General features: G+C 39.1%; 1 protein-coding gene and 1 long non-coding RNA gene across 3 annotated transcripts in view; one reads left to right on the top strand and one right to left on the bottom strand.

Moving 5' to 3' along the window:
* pbx3a (pre-B-cell leukemia homeobox 3a) overlaps positions 1 to 24,111 on the bottom strand; it is a 69,224-nt gene that overhangs the window by 26,624 nt on the left and 18,489 nt on the right. For both annotated transcript variants that reach the window (XM_056244114.1, XM_056244113.1), the window contains exon 3: positions 796 to 1,037. In XM_056244114.1, coding sequence (XP_056100089.1) covers positions 796 to 1,037 — 242 coding nt within the window. The remainder of the gene's footprint in view (positions 1 to 795; positions 1,038 to 24,111) is intronic.
* The window catches only part of LOC130078570 (uncharacterized), a 29,203-nt gene continuing 17,198 nt past the window's right edge, over positions 12,107 to 24,111 (top strand). Inside the window, exon 1 of the long non-coding RNA XR_008805945.1 lies at positions 12,107 to 12,231. This is a non-coding gene — a long non-coding RNA (uncharacterized LOC130078570). The remainder of the gene's footprint in view (positions 12,232 to 24,111) is intronic.

Below are 24,111 nucleotides of genomic sequence, written 5' to 3' on the forward strand. Positions count from 1 at the left end.
TGAAAACATGTTGCACGCCAGTGACCCAATCAAATTACTCATAACCAAAAAATAAACCAAACTGGTAGCACTTTACAAGGTTTAACAACACTTTACAAGGTTTAGCACTTTATAAGGTTTCATTTGTTAACATTAGTTAACTATATTACTTAACATGAAATATAATGAGCAATACTTCTACAGCATTTATTAATCTTTGTTAATGTCAATCTCAACATTTACTAATACATTATTAAAATCAAAAGTTGTATCTGTTAACATTAGTTAGTGAACTGTGAACATGAATGATTATTTCTATCAACAAACATTAACAAAGGTAAATAAATCATGTAAAATATATTTCTCATAGTTAGTTCATGTTAACTAATGCATTAACTAATGAGACCTTATTGTAAAGAGTTACCATAAAACTCATAATATTAATTAAAATACATCAAAAACTTAACTAAAACTAAATCTGACATAAACATTAAATTAATTTATAAATGAATATATTTTAAAAACAACTATAAATTGAGCTCAAATTAAATAAAAACTGAAAATATAAAAAATAAAAAAAGTTAACAAAAAATGCATACAAACTATAACAGTACATCAAATAACACTGCTCATTATGATCGTGTGAATGTGTTCATTGCATGAGATAGTAACTATGTTGTTCCCTAGAATGGTAGTAGTTTATCTGTGTAGTGACAGCTAGTTTCCCAGCGAGCAGCGCTAGGATGTGTGATTACTCATGTTTCTGTATAAGCACTGGTGTGCAGGTTGCATTCATTCTACCGTGATGTTGCAGACCTGCTCGTATTTCTCCAGCTCGGTGTGGTAGATCTGTCTGATCTGAGTGAGTTTTGCTCTGTAGTCCGAGTGCTCGATGGAGTTGTCGGCCCCGACTCCCACCGCTGCTGTTGCCGCAGCAACCGCTGATCCCCCGCCCCCTTTCTCTGGCCCAGACACGCCCTCTGCTAGGAGCATGTTATCCAGACGCATGAGCTGAGGGTCCGGAGGGTCTTCATCGGGACTGCCACGGATACTGAGACCTGCCACAAAACAGAAGCTTTAAAGATTAATATACAGGAAGCAGATCTTCATATGTTTCAGACATTGCTTAGAGTAGCATAAGATAGGGTAGGGAGGGATTAAAGAAAGTGAAAGCATAGACTTTTTTTTAATGATGATGATGATGAAGTGCTCACGGAAGAGATGAGTAGATAGATAGACAGATAGATACAGTAGACAGACAGACAGACAGACAGACAGATAGATAGATAGATAGATAGATAGATAGATAGATAGATAGATAGATAGATAGATAGATAGATAGATAGATAGATAGATAGATAGATAGATAGATAGATAGATAGATAGATAGATGGATGGATGGACCGACAGACGGACGGATAGATGGATAGACAGATGATAGACAGACAGATAGACAGACAGACAGACAGACAGAGAGATAGAGAGATAGATAGATAGATAGATAGATAGATAGATAGATAGATAGATAGAGACAGACAGATAGATAGATGGATGGACGGACAGACAGATGATAGATAGACAGACAGACAGACAGACAGATAGATAGACAGATAGATAGATAGACAGACAGACAGACAGACAGATAGATAGATAGACGGACAGACAGATAGATACAGTAGACAGAGACAGACAGACAGACAGACAGACAGACAGACAGACAGATAGATAGATAGATAGACAGACAGACAGACAGACAGACAGACAGACAGATAGATAGATAGATAGATAGATAGATAGATAGATAGATAGATAGATAGATAGATAGATAGATAGATAGATAGATAGATAGATAGATAGATAGATAGATAGATAGATAGATAGATAGATATTTGTTTGCAACAACAACATGATGGCACGTAAATGATGCTGAAATCTAATTTTTACAAAAAAAATAAAAAATTGTTTAACCACCAAAATACAGAGATGAGATGAGCAATGTAACTTTAACCGTAGAAAAAAAAAACATTCAGACATGCAAAGACAATGTCTTGAACACCTGGACCACATGAAGAGGGTTTCAGATAGGCCGTTCTCTCCTCTTATCACTCCACAGTGAGTGAGACAGGCCCAGCACAGCACTGCCCCCCCTCCCGTCCTCCGCCATTACTCCACCAAGCAGGATTAGTCTGTTTATCAGAGGTCACGTCAGCGTGCGAGGTGTGTGTGTGCCGGAGAATGATTGACAGTGGCAGGTCTCTTCACTGAGGTGGGTGGAAGAAAAGCGCTGTGAGCCGTTCAGATGTGCTCCAGCGATCAACTCCACCGGCCTCCTTTAATTCCACACCAAAGACTTTTTTGGCACCTCACGTTTGATTTTGAGTTTGCAGGCAATGGAGTGGATGCTCACGTGAGCGTGCGAGAAAAAAAATGCTCTGCTGATGTATAAATGTTGTTTTTAAGGATTTTGTCATTCTGGGGCTTGACATTGACATTCATCCAAAAATGAAAATGATGTCATTAATGACTCTCCCTCATGTCGCTCCAAGCCCGTCAGACCTCCGTTCATCTTCAGAACACAGTTTAAGATATTTTAGATTTAGTCCGAGAGTTTTCTGTCTCTCCATTGGAAATGTATGTCCGGTATACTGTCCTTGTCCAGAAAGGAAATAAAGACATCATCAAAGTAGTCCATGTGACATCAGTGGGTTAGTTAGAATGTTTTGAAGCATCGAAAATACATTTTGCTCCAAAAATAACAAAAACTAGGACTTTATTCAGCATTGTATTGTCTTCCGGTTCTGTTGTGGATCCGCGTTCAGTGCCGCTGCTGACGTGTGTCTGGTGTGTGTGTGTGTGTGTGTGTGTGTGTATTCTGGTTCTGTTGTGGATCCGCGTTCAGTGCCACTGCTGACGTAAGACGCTGCTGACGTGTGTCTGGTGTGTGTGTGTGTGTGTGTGTGTGTGTGTGTGTGTGTATTCTGGTTCTGTTGTGGATCCGCGTTCAGTGCCGCCGCTGACGTAAGACGCTGCTGACGTGTGTCTGGTGTGTGTGTGTGTGTGTGTATTCCGGTTCTGTTGTGGATCCGCGTTCAGTGCCGCCGCTGACGTAAGACGCTGCTGACGTGTGTCTGGTGTGTGTGTGTGTATTCCGGTTCTGTTGTGGATCCGCGTTCAGTGCCGCTGCTGACGTGTGTCTGGTGTGTGTGTGTGTGTGTGTGTGTGTGTATTCTGGTTCTGTTGTGGATCCGCGTTCAGTGCCACTGCTGACGTAAGACGCTGCTGACGTGTGTCTGGTGTGTGTGTGTGTGTGTGTGTGTGTGTGTGTGTGTATTCTGGTTCTGTTGTGGATCCGCGTTCAGTGCCGCCGCTGACGTAAGACGCTGCTGACGTGTGTCTGGTGTGTGTGTGTGTGTGTGTGTGTGTGTGTGTGTGTATTCCGGTTCTGTTGTGGATCCGCGTTCAGTGCCGCCGCTGACGTAAGACGCTGCTGACGTGTGTCTGGTGCGTGTGTGTGTGTATTCTGGTTCTGTTGTGGATCCGCGTTCAGTGCCACTGCTGACGTAAGACGCTGCTGACGTGTGTCTGGTGTGTGTGTGTGTGTGTGTGTATTCCGGTTCTGTTGTGGATCCGCGTTCAGTGCCGCTGCTGACGTAAGACGCTGCTGACGTGTGTCTGGTGTGTGTGTGTGTGTGTGTGTGTGTATTCTGGTTCTGTTGTGGATCCGCGTTCAGTGCCGCTGCTGACGTAAGACGCTGCTGACGTGTGTCTGGTGTGTGTGTGTGTGTGTGTATTCTGGTTCTGTTGTGGATCCGCGTTCAGTGCCACTGCTGACGTAAGACGCTGCTGACGTGTGTCTGGTGTGTGTGTGTGTGTGTGTGTGTGTATTCTGGTTCTGTTGTGGATCCGCGTTCAGTGCCGCCGCTGACGTAAGACGCTGCTGACGTGTGTCTGGTGTGTGTGTGTGTGTGTGTATTCCGGTTCTGTTGTGGATCCGCGTTCAGTGCCGCCGCTGACGTAAGACGCTGCTGACGTGTGTCTGGTGTGTGTGTGTGTGTGTGTGTGTATTCTGGTTCTGTTGTGGATCCGCGTTCAGTGCCGCTGCTGACGTAAGACGCTGCTGACGTGTGTCTGGTGTGTGTGTGTGTGTGTGTGTGTGTGTGTGTCTGGTGCGTCCGTGTATTCGGGTTCAAATAAATATGGCTGGGCAAAAAAATGCAAGTCTTCCTCTGTGTGGAAATCCTTAGACATGTTTGCGAAGATTGTTTTGTTTCCAGCGTGCGTCTCCCTCAGACTGTAAACGAAGCTCGGGCGCACCAGACACACGTCAGCAGCGTCTTACGTCACACACACACACACACACACACACCAGACACACGTCAGCAGCGTCTCTTACGTCACACACACACACACACACACACACACACACACACCAGACACACGTCAGCAGCGTCTTACGTCTCACACACACACACACACACACACACACACACACACACACACACACCAGATACACGTCAGCAGCGTCTTACGTCAGCAGCGGCACTGAACGCGGATCCACAACAGAACTGGAAGACAATAAAATGCTGAATAAAGTCGTAGTTTTTGTTATTTTTGGAACGAAATGTATTTTCGATGCTTCAAAAAAACATTCTAACTAACCCACTGATGTCACATGGACTACTTTGATGATGTCTTTATTTCCTTTCTGGACAAGGACAGTATACCGGACATACATTTCCAATGGAGGGACAGAAAGCTCTCGGACTAAATCTAAAATATCTTAAACTGTTTTCTGAAGATGAACGGAGGTCTGACAGGCTTGGGACGACATGAGGGAGAGTCATTAATGACATCATTTTCATTTTTGGGTGAACTAACCCTTTAACATTCGCCAACCCGAATTTTATATATAATATATACATTTTTCAATTGTAATCTTTTAAAAAAGCATCTAAAATAATAAACAAAGTGCAATGTAGTGTTGTCAAAAATATCGATATTTCAATATCAATAATGAAATATCTGAAACGCTTCTAATACTAATTTTTCCGGGATTAAATATAATTACCATAATATGATACCATATCCTGGAATATGATACCAGCTGCTCTCTCTCTCTCTCTCTCTCTCTCTCTCTATCTCTCATCTCTCCAACAGCGAGTGACACACAAACCCGCCTCCACTCACTCACTCGTTTTATTTGCTCTGGATAAATATTGTTGCTGTTAAAGGGCTTGAATTTCGGTGTTGTATTGTGTTTTTGCACATCATTTTACTCATTACCACGGATTTTGTGTCGAACGCCCAAAGTGCGCCACATAAAGCCTCTCAGTACTAAATTGACTTCTTCTTATAGTAGAATTGAGCTGCTTATTTCGCTTAAACAGTCAAATACACACAAAATAATGTCAAAATGCCGGTCTTGGTGAGTATTCACGTAAACACAGTCAGTTATGTTTTAAGAAAATGCATATGTAACGGATATAATGGATCCATCTATCAGGTCTTAAAGTGACAGCAGCCTAATATACCTAAAGAAATAATATTAAAAATATATCGGTAACACTTTACAATAAGGTTCATTAGTTAACTACATTAGTTAACATTAACTAAGAATGAACAATACTTCTTCAGCATTTGTTAATCTTTGTTAATGTTAATTTCAACATTTACTAATACTTTATTAAAATCTTGTTAACATTAGTTAATGCACTGTGAACTAATATGAACAAACAATGAACAGCTGGATTTGTATTAACTAACGTTAACAAAAATGAACAAAAACAGTAACAAATGTATTGCTCATGGTTAGTTCATACATTAACTAATGTTTAATAAATTAACCTTATTGTAAAGTGTTACCAATATATCTAAACATAATTTGAGGAATCATTCATGTCATGAATTTTAGATAGTTTAGATCACAAAGTCTTACAATAAACAAACTAATAAACTTAATGTGATGCATATTTGTCAGTCATACATAAATGAAATGGGTAAGATTTCTGTAATAGTACTAATAAACTGAATTTGATTAAAATTTTAAATAACTAACCAGGTTTATATATTTAATTGAATATTGCTTGTTCCATATATGTTCATACTTTTTAACTGAATAAATTCAATTGATTTCACAATGAACAGATTTATGCAATTTGAATAAATGCATTTTGAAAATATGAAAAACGAACAGATGCAAATAGTTAACAAGCCATGATTTTTCAGTGCATAAATGTTAGTTTCATTTATGTATGACTGGCAAATATTGCTCTATACTATTTCTGGATGTTAACTATTTGCTCATTTGTGTCTTTTTTTTTCTCAAAAGCTTTTTTTTAGTGAAAGAAGCATTAGTGAGCATTAGATGAGCTATGAAATAGAAATGAATCTCTCTTCTGAGAAACATTCAGTGCAATGCCATTGTTCTGCAGTTTTAGGGGATTTTGAAGATGCTCTTTCAAAAAACCTGAGGACAAGATTGTAAACACGCCACAGCTGCTAAGAATGACTAGAATAAGATACAGCATCCACACACACACTGCCCTCCGGACACACACACACACACACACACGCACAGTATTCATGAGGTCAATGCAAGATGACATTTAAAGCACAGCAGACAAAGGCAAACTAACACAAGATGGAAGGACTGAATGTGAGAGAAAGCATGAATCAGAAGCATCCTGCAGGACTGCATGTTTCCTCCACAGCATATGCACATTTGCTCTGCTCTTAATCTTCTTGTAATTTTATCTTTGTCATTTTCCTTGGTGTTGCTTTCATTTTTAATGGCAACAAAATGGTAAAGGTAGCACTAGCCACATTCCCTATTCAGACCTCAGGCAAAGAAATGCTAATCCAGCACAGACCACATCGCATCTAATGCATCTCTCAGGCAGCGGCTCTGTTTAAGCAGACGTCGAATTAGTTAACGGTGACTGAAACAAAACAGGATCGACAGAGAGGTGCATATATACATAGACAAATGTATTCATAACTATAGTGATGTCTGAAGTATTCCAAATATGTCCATAACGAATCACTGTGGCGGTATCATGGGATATAAATTCTGTAAACACACACACACACACAACGTCATGGTCAAAAGTTTACATACACCTTGCAGAATCTGCAAAATGTTAATAATTTTAGCAAAATAACAGGGATCATTAAAAATGCATGTGTATATATGTATATAAATAGAATCAAACCCCTTAAAAACGAACCGAACCGAACCGAACCAAGACCATCTCGGGAAATGATCTGAGTACGGTTCATAAATATATATATATATATGTGTGTGTGTGTGTGTGTGTGTATATATGTATATATATTCAATTTACTATTCAACATCTTGTCAAATTTCATTTATATTTGGGGAAAAATGGAAATTTAAAGGCATTCTTAGTTCAATTTTAAAGGCACAACCCTGCTTTAAACACTGGGTTACCACATGCTTACAGTTAAAAAAGATGGAGGTGTTTCTCATGGTGTGTTTGCCAGTGAAACGAGATGCTGATGACAGACTGAGGTCTGATAGTGAGTAAACAGCTGTGTGCTGAAGTGTCTGCTCTCAGGGTAACGGCAATTTAACTTCTCCACCTGACACCTCACATGAAGCTCTCCAACACACGGAAACATCTGTGGCTGATGCCCTATTTGTTTGGGATAAAACATGGTGGATTTCTGTGCATTTACTGTGAGAGATGTATAGTATGAAATTATGCACATACTGTAATGCATATGTATTTTAGAAGTTTACTTAATTCTGGTGTCTTTATTAAGGGTAATTTGACTTAATAGTCACATTTGAAAATAATATAAAATATAAAATTATTATAATTTGGAACGGATACTAACATTTTCAACAAATAACTGCCTAAAAAAATGAAATATGATCCTACAGGATAAATTAAAAATCCCATTTGTCAGTTTTTCTCTTTTTATAATTTTTTTTAAAAATGTGTTTCCAAAAATGTGTTTGCAAAGCATCACGATTACTATTGCTCATTCTTTTTCTCTTTCTCTTGTTCCACACTTAGGGCCAGATTTACTAAACGAGGCAAATTATCTTGAGAGCACAATCCCATAAAAGCGCAGATGAGAGTGGAAAGTGATCTGCGCATGATCTACTGACACACACAAATGTAAGAACACAGACGCAGCCGGATCATTTCCATAATGATCAACGCAATCTACCAAGAGCAGTGCAAATTAGCGTCTGGTTTCAGACATGCTTTCTTTGGGGCGGTAAATAATGGCACAAATACCAGTAAATTGACGAGCGCAAACCTTCGTAAATCACCTTGCATGCTTAATTTAAATTCTCTTCTCCCATACATTATGCGTCTGAAAGAGAAACTCCTACAAATGCATATGCAATAAGATCAGCCGCAAAAATAACCCACATTTTTCACAGCGTGTCTTTAGTAAATCCCGACAGTAGCTTTTTAACGGCAAAAGAGGGTTTGCGCTGGTGCAAGCTGATAGTAAATCTGGCCCTTAAGCTGTACTTGCTCACAAGTGGAGCTAATGAGAGACGAATTGATTGACGACAGGAGTGGTTGCTACTGTATCTTAAGCTACGTTTACACGTCAACGATGTACTGAAAACAGAAAAGCATTTTTTCTTTGCGTTTTTCGCATTCAGACGACAAGGTTAACAAAACAAAACAATCCCCATTCACACGCATCTATTAAAAAACGCTGTATTCTGCTGCCAGGCCAGTAGTTGGCGATGATGTCACTTTGTAAAGAAACACTATATACGCGCCTATAGACTGACCACATAATACACATGCACATGACATCACCGTTTTCACAAATTTGAATTTTTTTGTAGTTTACACGGAAACAATAACGGCATCATCACTTGGACTCTGAAACCCTTTTTCAAAAGTTTTCGAAAGGCCACCATAATGCCATTGTCGTGTAAATGAACGACCAAAAACTGAAACTGGTGTCGTGTAAACAGCCCCAAAGTCTCCTGAACCATGGATGTGTAGCTTCCCGCTATCCTGGCTTCCTTGACTTTTAGAGTTGACCCAGTATGTTGTGCATAGTGATTTTTAAAGGAAACGGTACAGTAGATATTTGTTATAAGCACTGTTTGATTAAGTTGTGAACTTTAGTGTTTATTTTGGCTCCTATTTCCTCCTAATCATTGTTGTAATTGGTCATGATATGGGGGTGTGTGCCTTTATCTCTATGTTCTGAAACACTGGCCAATATAGTGTTGGAGGTTACAAGCCTATATACACTCACCTAAAGGATTATTAGGAACACCAGTTCAATTTCTCATTAAAGCAATTATCTAATGAACCAATCACATGGCAGTTGCTTCAATGCATTTAGGGGTGTGGTCCTGGTCAAGACAATCTCCTGAACTCCAAACTGAATGTCAGAATGGGAAAGAAAGGTGATTTAAGCAATTTTGAGCGTGGCATGGTTGTTGGTGCCAGACGGGCCGGTCTGAGTATTTCCCAATCTGCTCAGTTACTGGGATTTCCACGCACAACCATTTCTAGGGTTTACAAACAATGGTGTGAAAAGGGAAAAACATCCAGTATGCGGCAGTCCTGTGGGCGAAAATGCCTTGTTGATGCTAGAGGTCAGAGGAGAATGGGCCGACTGATTCAAGCAGTTAAGAGCAACTTTGACTGAAATAACCACTCGTTACAACCGAGGTATGCAGCAAAGCATTTGTGAAGCCACAACACGCACAACCTTGAGGCGGATGGGCAACAACAGCAGAAGACCCCACCGGGTACCACTAATCTCCACTACAAATAGGAAAAAGAGGCTACAATTTTGGCTCACCAAAATTGGACAGTTGAAGACTGGAAAAATGTTGCCTGGTCTGATGAGTCTCGATTTCTGTTGAGACATTCAGATGGTAGAGTCAGAATTTGGCGTAAACAGAATGAGAACATGGATCCATCATGCCTTGTTACCACTGTGCAGGCTGGTGGTGGTGGTGTAATGGTGTGGGCGATGTTTTCTTGGCACACTTTAGGCCCCTTAGTGCCAATTGGGCATCGTTTAAATGCCACGGCCTACCTGAGCATTGTTTCTGACCATGTCCATCCCTTTATGGCCACCATGTACCCATCCTCTGATGGCTACTTCCAGCAGGATAATGCACCATGTCACAAAGCTCGAATCATTTCAAATTGGTTTCTTGAACATGGCAATGAGTTCACTGTACTAAAATGGCCCCCACAGTCACCAGATCTCAACCCAATAGAGCATCTTTGGGATGTGGTGGAACGGGAGCTTCGTGCCCTGGATGTGCATCCCACAAATCTCCATCAACTGCAAGATGCCATCCTATCAATATGGGCCAACATTTCTAAGGAATGCTTTCAGCACCTTGTTGAATCAATGCCACCTAGAATTAAGGCAGTTCTGAAGGCGAAAGGGGGTCAAACACAGTATTAGTATGGTGTTCCTAATAATCCTTTAGGTGAGTGTATATCTGATTTCAGTAAGAGCCGTTGGCGGCGGTTCGCTGTCTTTGTGGTGTATCGAGAGCTCTGGTATCCAGGGTAATGTCGGCATACCTCCACATAGGATGAACCACATCCAACAGGAATAACTGTCTGCATAAGAGGAATCTGTCCTGTCTGACAGGGATGTCCAGGTACTAACCCGGATCAGATCCAAAAAACATAAAACCACATCTGCCCAACTCACTGTGTTGCACGTCACACGTAGGCTTACTATTGGCCGACGCTGGTCATGTGTGTGATGCGTGCGACGTACAACCTAGAAGCTTTGCGCAATATCACTACGTGAAATCTCAAGGCCCACAGCGAAGGAAATGAATAGTTGAATAAAGTTGTTATTTTTGTTTGTTTTTTTGCGCACAAAAAGTATTCTCGTCGCTTGATAAACTTAAGGTTGAGCCACTGTAGTCACTCAGACTATTTTAACGATGTCTTTCATAACTTTTGGGCCGGCAAGTTTCGATCCCTTAAGAAGCCTATGGAGGAGTGATCCAGCTCTCAGATTTAATCACAAATATCTTAATTTGTGTTCCGAAGATGAACGAAAGTCTTACGGGGTTGGAACAACATGAGGGCGAGTAATTACTGACAGAATTTTCATTTTGGGGTGAACTAACCCTTTAATGTTGGATAACACGCCTACGTCTTCTTCCATTAATAATAATGGCTAGTGCGATGGCTGCGATATACATAAACCTACCAACATCCGTTGCCATGATTTTTTGAATGACTCAACGCGAGATGAAAATATTACGTTTTAGTCGCATAAAATTGGTTAACGAAAACGCCATCATTTCGCAATAGTTTTTTATCGACATTTAGAAAATCTCGCAAAAGTTTTGAGCAAATGGAATGGAAAAGGGACTAGTGAAGGTGAACATCTCCCATGGCCTGCACAGTCATGAGATCTGAAGATTTTTTAGCCAGTTTTGGGTGTTTTTAAATAGCAAGTCAGAAAACGTTTTCATACACCAGCATCACATAGTGACCTGGACGCTGTTCTGGAGGATTAACGGCTCAAAATTGAAGATGAATTGATGAATTGGCTCCAAAAGGAGGCCCTACACCATAATACATTATTCATTTTTATTGTCCAACCCCTGTACATTTGTGCAAATCAATATTTCATGTCCACATATAAATTTTTTTGGTAAATGTTTAATAAGCGCACGTTTCACGTCAGGGTTCAGATCAACATATTGGTTTATTTAGTAAAAAAAAAACCTGTCTGACTGTAGATTATCATAGACAACATAGACTAAGAGAACGCCATAGCAGCTTTGTGGCTGTTTTTATGAAGTTGTAGACGTGTAGACATCTAGCCTTTATTTTGGACTGTAAAAAAATGTATAAAAAGCTTTTACTTGAATGACATTAAAAAGCTCTATACAAGAAGATAAATGGCAGGTTCGGGCCTGTAGTGTGTTTTTATCTGCTTAGGTCTGCTCTGGTTAAACACTCAGCTATACCCTGGGAGAGATCTTACAGAATAAATCCATGACCTCCATTCCCTCACTCAACCTTTGCCATGTTTATGTCCTTTTCCAGGATCCCACTGACTGCTGGAAGCACACACAGGTCACATGAGTTCAAGCACAAGTGCATTAATCCTTCAATGCCATTAATCCGGATTAGTCAAACAAAGACTTCCGATAATCATCTTTAATCACTGGGGGAAGTTGCCTGGGCATGTTAGGAATACATCAGCGTCAGGATTTGATGTTGCGGTGCATTGGGATACAAGGTATTTCTCTGAGCTGTTGTTCAATCGGCTCACGTCAAGAGAGTTTTAAATGTTATTTTTATTATATTTTATGGTATTTATTTATATTTTTATTAGCTTTTGTGCTTATATTTTAGGTTCATTTTAAATTTTGTTAAAAATTTTGTTATGCGTGAGCTTTTGTCATTTTTAGTAGTTTTTTTTATATTTCCATATACCTTTAATTTCAACCTTCAACTTCAACTCATTTCATTTCCAAGGACACATTTATAATTTCTCTTTAAGTTTTGTGTAATTTAAATCTTCATCTAATATTTTATTTTATTTCAGCAGTATTTTAATTACCGAATTTTAAAAAGAAAAAGTTTTACACAAAAAAAAAAAAAAACGATGTGTAGGATTTACTTTGAAACAATTTCACTCACAAATTGCTAGTAAATTTCACAAATAATTGCAATGAAATGGCAAGTAACACAATTAAACATACAATTTTGAAGTTGAAGGACTAAAATAGTATTTTCTTGTTAAATGTACTCTTGTAAAAATCTTTGTTTACAACTTCGAAATATCTTTTTTTGTTTGCATTTTCATTTAAAAGTAACAACACTGCTCTTCAGACATGTAATGCATTCATTGTGTACTTTTCATGGTCAGTGTTTTGTTTTGTCTCATTTTAAAGATTTAAATTATAAGATAGCAAAATTGATGATGCACATATAGGATGGATAAAAGGTGTAGTTCACCAATAAAATTAAAATTCTGTCATCATTTTCTCTCTTTCATGTCTATCCGAGTCCATATTAATATTCCACTGGGGTGAGCACCAAAAATGACCACCAAAAACACCATAAAATAAATCCTTATGACATGTGAGCTATATTCATTCTATAGGTGTATGCGAGGAACAGAACACATTTAAAGTACCCCTGTTATGCTTTTTGGATATTGCCTTTGTTATATACCTGTTTGTGAATGTAAAAGGGTCAAAGGTCAAAATGCAGATAAATGGAGTTATTGTCTCCCAAAAGAACTGCCTGTCAGTAATTCCAGTCGTACTTCCTGTCTGAACCTACGTGGGTTTGTAACTAATTCGCATAATGCCTGCTATTGGCTGCCCGCGAATAGTTACTGTTTGTATCACCGTGTATAAAGTTCTGAGGAAAATCCGGAGCATAAATCCAGATATTGTAATGAGCATTTGGTTTCCAACATGCGCTGTAAGCGGTAGACCAATCACAAAAGACTGGGCCATCTGACCAATCAGAGCAGAGTAGGCTCTCAGAAAGGAGGGGTTTAGAGAGACTGAATCTTCGAACGAACCATTTCAGACACTGTGAGAAAAGAGCTGATGCTGCAATGTATATGATGAGAAAATTAAAGTGTTTTTTGACCTTGGATGCATGGAAACCTATTGTCGGAGACTCCAAAACGAAATTAGGGACATTTAAAATAGCATAACGGGGCACTTTAAGTGATCTAAAAACTTAAATTTGAGATTTGAAATCTCATTCACTTCAAATATAACTTTCAGTGTCAGCTAATTTATTCAAAATTTCTATCTGCCCTCCATACAAAGTATGACTTTTGAAGGCTTGGAATATAGTGAATGAGTCACATTGACTACTGTTAGGAGTTTTTTGGTCATTTTTGGACATTGACATTGTTTTATATGTATGTAAAATAAGCCACAAGTCAGGATGTCCTGCTAAAAATCTCCTTTTGTGTTCCACAGAAGAAAGGAAGTCATATGAGGTTTGGTACAACATGAGGGTGAATAAATGACTTTTCATTTTTAGGTGAATTATTCCTTTAACAGACCCTCGAAATAAATCATAAGAGAACTAACTCCTGTCCTCTAGTATAAGCCTTCACGAGTGAGGTCTTGCTCCAAAGTAAATATAATCCAGAGCTCTCAAATCTTCACAACCCCACATTTACAAGTCTAATTTAATCTGCTCAGCGAAACGCTCAAAGCCGGTTTCATCGCTGAGCAATGACAGTTTTAAAACCCGAGTTACTGTACAGCTGGAAGGAGCAGTGGGTGGTTTTGGATTTCTTCACAGAGCAAAACCAATTGCTGAAATGCATATTTGATGCATAAAGACTCTAATAGACGCCATTCTCTCTCCCACGACGCCCTGGTTCACGCTCAGAAAATCTTCTCAAAGCCACAGCCTGCTCTTAATTAGCACTGGGATCGAAAATAAGTTGGCTTATACCAACGGCTACAGAATTAAAATGAGTTTTTTTCCCCATGTTAAACCTTCTTATGTCAGAAAATAGACGCCCGCTGGGTAGCGGTATGGGTGCCTTGTCTTAATTTATTCACACTTTGTTACTAAAACATATTTGTGTGGGTTTAAGCTTCATAATTTGCTAATTAGAATTTGTATTCTAATTAGTCTTTCAGTCATATTGGTTAATTTGGATGAATATAGCTCAGATTAAAGCTTTAATTGCTGCTGCCAAACACCAACTATATGAACAGATCCTGCGGCACTGAGTGCAAGAAGTCGACAAACTCACAGGCTCTGCCAGGAAACACATTTGTGTTCGCAAGGTTGATCAGGAGCTTTTCTGAGAAAACTACACACTGAACGTTCGCCAAGATGGTGGAATCAAATCTTCTAAAAAAATATTTAGTTTTTTTTTTTTTGAGGCACTTAGCAGAAGGAAAACTAAATATCCATTACCATGACCGGATATTTGGATGTATTTTGTGAGTTATGTGACATATAATTATGAGTGAGTGTCTGGCACTCTTCTTTATTTATTTATTTAGAAAAAACTATTTGCTAATTGGGTAAGAAAAATGTATTTCTTAAATTGCATTTGAGCAATTTCTTTCTCTCTCTAAAACTAGTGTATTTCTTAAATGTATTCCTTATGACTTTCCTAATTGTGCTTTGCATGGTTTAAAGATGTTTAAATATTTTTAAAGGATAAAAAGACAAAAATACTGATACTAATACTTTTTTTTTTTTACTTTTTACTTTTCATCCAGGCTAAGATTTGTTTGATTGATTGATTAATTGATTAATTAATTGCTTGGTTCATTGATTGATTAATTGGTTGATTGGCTGATTGATTCATTGATTCATTGATTCATTTATTGATTCATTGATTCATTAATTGATTTAAACTATTTTTACTAATTTTTCCCATTTTTTCCCCCATTTTCTTACCAAATGGGTAAGAAAAATAAATTTACTCTGTGAAAACAAGTCCGTATATTTCATATAATTTAGCTTTGAATGCTTTAAAGATGTTTAAACATTTTCAAAGGATAAAAAGACAAAAATACTGATATTGATTGATTGATTGATTGATTGATTGATTGATTTACATTTTTGTATTTATGTATTTATTTATACATTATTTTTACAATTTCGCTTTGGTGTCACTCAGAGCGCTGCAATGACACACTTGATATTTAATGTAAATTAAATGAAACAAACAGTTCCGTTTATTAGGCTGGATCTTTCTCAAAGTCCAAGTGGATGCTCACACTGGTGGTTGAGGAGAGACCCCGACATGATTGTAAAGCACTTTGGGTGTACAGTAGTACATACGAAAAGAGCTATATAAATGCCTCATTCATTCAAAGTGAACAATGTTCATGTGGTTTAATAATCTATATTTCTCATTCCACTGATTTTTCTCACATTTATGTCAGTTTACTCACACACACACACACACACACTTTAAAGCGCATCAGTTTCTCTCTTCACTACAGGATGAGGATCCTGCAGCTGCAGCTCTAATCACTGTAATTAAGAGATAATTGGCATTAATTATTCTCACATAAGCTCATCACAAATCAACGGGAAAATGGCTGCTGCTGGCTTCTAAACGCAACACACCGTGGTTAAGCTCTCAGAGACTCTTCGAAGCGTGTACATTTACATCACAATGAATGTCTTCTTCTACTGAAGTGTAAAGCATCTGTCAATCAAACACAAGTGTGCTACTGCTATATATTTAGTATGCATTGGTGAGTGAAATTTGAGCTATAGAAGTACAACCCAAGACACCCTAGCAATCACACAACAACACCCTAGAAATTACATAGAACACCCAGCAATCACACAGCAACACCCTAGAAACAACCCAAAACACCCTAGCAATCACACAGCAACACCCTAGAAACGACATACAACACCCTAGCAATCACACAGCAACACCCTAGAAACAACCCAAAACACCCTAGCAATCACACAACAACACCCTAGAAACAACCCAAGACACCATAGCAATCACACAGCAACACCCTAGAAACAACCCAAGACACCATAGCAATCACACAGCATCACCCTAGAAACAACCCAAAACACCCTAGCAATCACACAACAACACCCTAGAAACAACCCAAGACACTAGGGGTGTGCCAAAAAATCGATTCACAGAAGAATCTAGATTCTCATTTGCAACGATTCAGAATCGATCTGAAATGTCCAAGAATCGATTTAATAAATAAATAAAATCAGCTGGCTGTTCGCCTCCATTTTTGTAACTATAGCCTATACGGGACGTCCGGACGTCATGCACGCAGCCGGTTTTTGAACGTGAGCGGCAAATCAGAGGAAGCAAATATGGATGCTTTTATAGAGCTTCTGATGCTTCTAAATATGATGCTTCTACATTCATTCTGCCGTGGCGGGCTGCCACACCTAAAATAATCCCGCCACGGCTGCAGCTTCTCAGTGAGGTCCGATATTAATGTGCATACTATTGTGTTATTGTTAAGCTAAAGGCATAAAAAACATTGTGAAGCACCATAAAGTGTTCGCACTATATTCCAAGACTTCTAAAGTCATTCAATAGCATAATGTGAGGTAAAAATGAATATTTAAGTCGTTAGTTAAAGTTAATGGAAACTCATCTCTCCTCAGTCATTCTCCATTTCTGCATTCAAACAGCGCGTCGCGTTATAGCGTTTTTTGAATCATAATCCTTTCTCCCCGGTGTCTGTTAGATTACAGCATTGGAGAGCGCTATGAATTGTTCTTCATCCGCACTGTAACTGACATTTAAAACTGTTAAAAGAAAATGCTCAATAAACTGTTGCAAATATATAATACATTTAAGCATAGATAGACAGATATAATCTCTTCGCTTTGTGCTTTGAACTTTTCAATCCGGAGCGCTGCGCGCTGTGACTTCGCGTTGCTTCAAGTGCATCATTCTGCGCACGGGATGCGCATAATTGCTTTGCCGCTCTTATTCGAGCCTTTCATGTTATAATGTTATAATACTTAGGGGAGGTTTAAACACCTGGGGTAAGGGGGCGTGGCCAATGGCAATATCACTCATGGGCCACGCCCCCTCCCCCTGGCGAAATGGGCCTGCCACCACAGCTGGAAAAAATCCTAGAGGAAACACTGGTCTCCGTTTGTCATTCTGTATAGCAAAGCAGATGAGAGTAGATCATGATCAGAAACCCGATTAGAAATCATTATGGATAAAATCGAATCGTTTTAAATCGAAAATCTTTTTGAATCGAAAATCGATTTTGAATCGAATCGTGGCCTCAAGAATCGGAATCGAATTGAATCGTGAGATGGTAAAAGATTCCCACCCCTACAAGACACCATAGCAATCACACAGCAACACCCTAGAAACAACCCAGAACACCCTAGCAATCACACAGCAACACCCTAGAAACAACCCAAAACACCCTAGCAATCACACAGCAACACCCTAGAAACAACCCAAAACACCCTAGCAATCACACAACAACACCCTAGAAACAACCCAAAACACCCTAGCAATCACACAACAACACCCTAGAAACAACATAGAAATACTATGTTTGCTCACCTCAACCTTGCACCCTCATCCCAGCCTCCCTGTCACTGTCAGCCTCACACGACAGCCAAACTCAACATTGCATTCAATGCAGCCGCAGTGCCACAGACACACACACACACACACACACTTGGGCACTCTCAGTCCTGATAATAGGGGTAATTGAGGCTTATGTGTTAATTGGAGTGCATGGAGAGACTGTAGAGCAGTCAGCGTGACAAGGCTGATGAACGGGCAGCTCTGGGATGCAATAACAGCATCATGGGAAGAAACGCATGTTTTTATCAGCAGGGTTGGTGGTTCATATTCTTAATGAAAGATTGGATACAAACAGGATAAGCCACATGGTGTTTACGATTTTTACAATAGTGCAGAATCTGAAATACATGTTCTTAATCATTGTACATCTGTTTATTTTAGTATGTTTTTTAAACCCTAAGACTTTGTTTCTTTCCAGGATTAAAATGAAAAAAATCCCAGCTTCTCAATGGTGTCTCAGACATTTTTTACCCCGCTGTGGGAAACAGCGTGAATAATGACCGGCTCAGTGGCGGTGGGGCATGTTGTCGATAGCGACAGATCAATTCGAAAGTCATTTTCGCCTCGAAAATCATTTTGTCTTTGAGGAGTCATTTCATGGCTAAACCGAGTGACCGCTTGTTATCACTGCAGGCAAACAACCTTTCCAAAAGGGCTTTGCAGAGATATTATATGTTGTCAAAACACAACCTGACGAGAAAAGCAGCAGGTTTAGCATTGCAACGATTTTGTGCAACAAAATGCACGCTTCACTGGAACAGGACAATCCAAACACTGATATCACAAATCATATATTGCATGCGATGATTCAGACAAAAGGCATGATAAAACTCTCTTTCTGTTTAAAAACACATGAGAACTATTCACAGATATCTGCTCTTAATATACTGTACCTCAATAAACTTGCATTAGCAAACATACCAAATAACAATAAAAGTATTGTCCAACACTGAGACTACTTTACATTAAAGGCACAATATGTAGTTTTTTTCGCCACAAGAGGGCGCAGTTTCCAACAATAACAAAGGCGTAGGTTGATGACGCAGTGATGAGCTGAATGATGGGACTTGCTGTCAAGCTGATGGATCTAATAATGTTTATGGATAAGTGCAAACATTCATGTTTTTAACATTACAGTGGTATGAAGCAGGTCGCGATTGTTAAAGAGACAGATATCACACGCGAGTCCCGCGGATATAAAGGAATAAGGACATTTAATTCTACCGAACTACCCGCAAGTGCTGGATTACTCAGGACAGTTTATTAGACGAATTAAACTTGTGAGGTAACGCAGCGCTGCTTCACTTGGTCTAACGTTACACTATCACACTAAACGGCATTTAAATGTGTGTTGAAAGTTATAATGTTATACTACGTGTTAGTTCGCTTGCTATACGAAACTAGCAGTAACGTTAAGCTAGATCAACATTAGAATAACATACTGACCATATTCTAACATTTCATCATGTTGAGCTAACGTTATAATAATAATAATAATTCATTACATTTATATAGCGCTTTTCTCGGCACTCAAAGCGCTTCACATGGAAGGGGGGAATCTCCTCAACCACCACCAATGTGCAGCATCCACTTGGATGATGCGACAGCAGCCATAGTGCGCCAGAACGCTCACCACACACCAGCTTACTGGTGGAGAGGAGACAGAGTGATGAAGCCAATCAGTGTATATATATATATGGGGATGATTAGGAGGCCATGATGGACAGAGGCCAATGGGCAAATTTGGCCAGGATGCCGGGGTTACACCCCTACTCTTTCGAAAGACATCCTGGGATTTTTAATGACCACAGAGAGTCAGGGCCTCGGTTTAACGTCTCATCCGAAGGACGGGTTATATATGTTATATAACAATGTTATATAACATTGATTTGTTTTATGTACATTTGTTCACCTGTCTAATAAAGCTGTCAAGTCGTGACTCGTGAAGCTGTGTCGAGTCCAAGATAGTCGCGGACGTGGAGCTCTCGGCATCTCAAAAACGCCACGCTGATATTGATCCTCATTTTAGTTCTCCTTGTTTGTCCCAAAGTCTGCTTGCCATGGTCTATGTTTGAAAGAAACAAGAACTGCGTGCCGCTAAACGTTACGCACTACGCAGTTGTCCACGTCTGTCGCCATGGTTACGTCATGGCTATGGCAGTATGAACGGAAACCGAGGATAGCGCGGATATTGCGTCATTGACAGGCGACATTTTTTTTCCGGGGCGGCCACTTATTTAAAATTGGAATTTCTCTGAAATAAAAAATCTTTGGAGACTTTTGGGATATTGTAAGTACACAACTGCAGGAAATATATCACACTGTGCAAGTGATTTTTGGATATTTTATTACAAAATTCTTACATATTGTACCTTTAATCAGCCGTCAAATGCGGGTGTATTTCAGCAGTGGCGTGTAACACAGTCACTCATGAATTTTATATATAATATATACATTGATCAATTGTAGTCATCTGTAGTCATCAAAAAAAGCATCTGAAATAATAAACTATAGTTATAAGTGCAATGTAGTGTTGTCAAAAATATTGATTTTTCGATTCATATTGATACTGAAATATCTGAAACACTTCCAATACTCATTTTCTGCAGAATACGATACCAGCTGCTCTCTCTCTCTCTCTCTCTCTCTCTCTCTCTCTCTCTCTCTCTCTCTCTCTCTCTCTCTCTCTCTCTCTCTCTCTCATATCTCTCTGACAGCGAGTGACACACAAACCCACCTCCACTCACTCACTCGTTTCATTTGCTTCGAATGAATATTGTTGTTGTCACAGGGCTTGAATTTCGGAAATTATCCGTGTATTGCGCATAATTTTACTCATTCCCGCAGATTTTGTGCTCAAACACCCAAAGTGCGGCACCTAAAGCCTCTCGGTACTAAATTGTGGCCTTTTTCGCTCTTTATTGCGCTTAAACAGTCAAATACACACAAAATAATGTCAAAATGCCGGTCTTGGTGAATGTTCACGTAAACACAGTCAGTCATGTTTTAGGTGAGCGTAAACAGTTGAGAAAGAAAACGCATGTGTAACAGTATACTGGATCTGTGCGTTAGATCTTAAAGTGACAGCAGCCTAATATTCCTGCTGCCAAATTATGAGATAATATTAAAATTATCTACATGGCAGTTTTCCCCATGGTATCGATGTCAAAATTGTGGCCAGTGAAAATACTTAGTCGGACAACAGTTGCGAGTAAACACCTTCGTTTTTATAGTCCACATTACAATGTTTTCTCAAACGTATCCACTTGGAAAAGCGTCTTCAAAAAGCTCAGTTTTCTCAGTGTAGACAGAAAGCCAAAACGTTAATTTTCAAATGTATCCGGGTTAGTGTACAATTGTGTTAACATTAGAATGGGTGGGAAAAATAAGGCAGCCACCAAAGATGGGACATTCATACAGTGCATGAATTAGGACTAACCTGTGCACTGCACGTACCAGCCAATCAGATCCATGACACAACCGTACTTGGGCTCATTACCTAGCTATACCTCATTAACGATGGCAGACTCTCACTGGAGTGCACGTTAATTATGCTAATCAGGAGACCGCTGCTCAGAGTATTGTGTTAATGTCCTGTTTAGGAAGCATAAATCCAAGAATCACAGTCTCCGATCTCAGGCTAATGAGGAGCGATGTGTCCGTTCAGTGTTACGACACATTATTGCATTTAAAAACTGCTAGAAAAAGGAAAAAAGACGCAGAGATCCGTTTCATTTTTAACTAGAAAAAAAACATTAAAGTGTTACATTAATCTTTAAAAGTTTGTTAAATAAGTTTTTAACCGTTTACAAAGCCTTGAAGTGTCTTTAATTCTGGCAGCCAGTATATGATGGTAAATACGCAACAAGATATGTCTGAATCCAATGTTTGTGTAAAATGCCTTCATCATTTTTATAAGGGTTTGCTTCCATTGCACCACAGTCACATTTTCAATGTACTCAATCCTAAGCAGAAGAAAAGTCGATGTGGAAGTCAATGTGAACTGTAATTTACCTCTGACGCTCATGCTTAGTCATGTAGATTTATTGATTGGAAACTGTAAATGAAGGCCACTGAGAGCATCCATCGCCCTTTAGTGTGCGCAGCAATCTTTCTTGAACAGGAACTATCGATCGATATGATTTCCCAAGACTCCATCGAGTCGAGTGTAGGAGGACTAACTGTTTTTTCAATGTTTTCTCAAGGACCGTCTGAATCAACAGTTTGCTGAGCTTCTGCAGCTTAACACTGTCCGTTGCTAGAAACTTTAACCAGAGGGTCAAAAATAAAGGCACCCTCAAGTCATTCCAAGCCTTTCTTCCATATACATGTAATATGAATCAATGTCTGAGCTGCTCTTTTCTATACAATGAAAGCATGTGGTGGTTACCGGGAGCCGACAAACACACAAAAAGTCAAAACATCAGTCTATCTGACTCATGCACTATTCAAGTTATATCGTACGATAGATTTGTGTGAGGAATAGAGACTGACATTTATATTTACTGCACATCTTACACTCTATCATCTCACCATTCTTGTGCATATTTTATATTATTATTCATCATTTTTTATGATGCACTACTGTTCAAAAGTTTGGGATCGGTAAGATTTGTAATGTTTTTGAACTGCTCATCAAGGCTGCATTTATTTGTTAAAAAAATTGTAATATTGTGAAAACGTATTATTTGGATGATCCTTCAGAAATTATTCTAATATGCCGATTTGCTGCTCTTCCAGACTTTAGAGAATAATGTGTTTAGTCAATGGAGGGAATTATTGCACGGCATGATTTGTTATAAAATGCAAAAACGGCATTGCAAATGTCTTTTCACGGCATGTTTGATTGATTGATTTCGAATTGGTTAAACCTTTAATAACAAAAAGACAATATATTAATGCCATGCTTTTGTGGTCTACTCCAAACACTTCCCACTGAATGGGAAGATCCAGTCACGCACCCCGTTTTCCGTCTCAGGTGCAAATGCAACATTTCATGAGGACATTTTAAGAGCACATTGTTATTCAGTCTGTCAAAATCACACAGTTCATACATTTCAGATGAGGGCAGAGGAGTCAGGTGTGTTTCGAGCGCACATATACCCATTATATGGTGTGTTTGGGCTTTTCAAGCTCTTGTGTGCCAAAAGCGTAGTGTACGTCTGATCAAAGCCGTACGCTCCACTGGAGACAAGGCACGCAATACTTCACTTTGGCTCTGGTGCTTTTCTTGGCATCACCTAAAAGCAGTCTTTGTTCCCTTGTTCTAGATGAAAGAAGCAATCCCTGACAGCTACCATACAGGTGAGACAACAAGCTAAGAGAAACCAAGACTGCTCGCTTCAGGGACGAAGGTGTTTATATTTGTGTTTGCTGCAGAAGGGAATGCTGAGAGTTTTTGCTGCTGAACTTTGCCGACAAACGACGCCTCACAATTTTCAAGGAACTACTAAAGCATCAATATGGTTGCTTACAACAAGACATATCAAAAGGTCTCAATGACAATGTTTTCTTTATGACCTGCTGATTTAAAAATATATATATTTTTAATAAAGACAACATATATCTATTCCCTTCATTGGGTTGTTTAGTGCCCCAATTATGCTTTTACGAGTATTATTTTTCATGCAGTGTGTAATATAGCTGTTTGTGAAGTTTCAAAGATAAAAGTGCATGACAAATAAATGTATTGTCTCCTAAAAGAAAGAATCGAGTCGACAATTCCATCTCAATTCCTGTTACAAACCTACATAGCAATGTAACAAATTTGCATAATGCCCGTCTTTGGTCATCACTGGCTGCTCGCGATCGTCTACTTTGCCCCGCCCTCAAACACTGTAGTTGTAGCTGAGACTGGAAGTCAGGAAGACATGTGAAGAGTTTGGTTCCAAAACGCAATAAATCCATTTAGATTAATTTGAGTAAAAATGTGTTTTCTTTACCAAGAAGTGGAAAGATGAAAACCACTATTTTCTGTTTCAAACTTTCACATAGCATTTGTAGGTCATAATAACAACAACAACAAAAAAATCCAGGTTTTGATTTTCAAAGATT

Source organism: Rhinichthys klamathensis, unplaced genomic scaffold (genome assembly GCF_029890125.1).
Source record: "Rhinichthys klamathensis goyatoka isolate OS25496 unplaced genomic scaffold, OSU_Roscu_1.1 h1tg000911l_1, whole genome shotgun sequence".
Taxonomy (NCBI): Eukaryota; Metazoa; Chordata; class Actinopteri; order Cypriniformes; family Leuciscidae; genus Rhinichthys; species Rhinichthys klamathensis.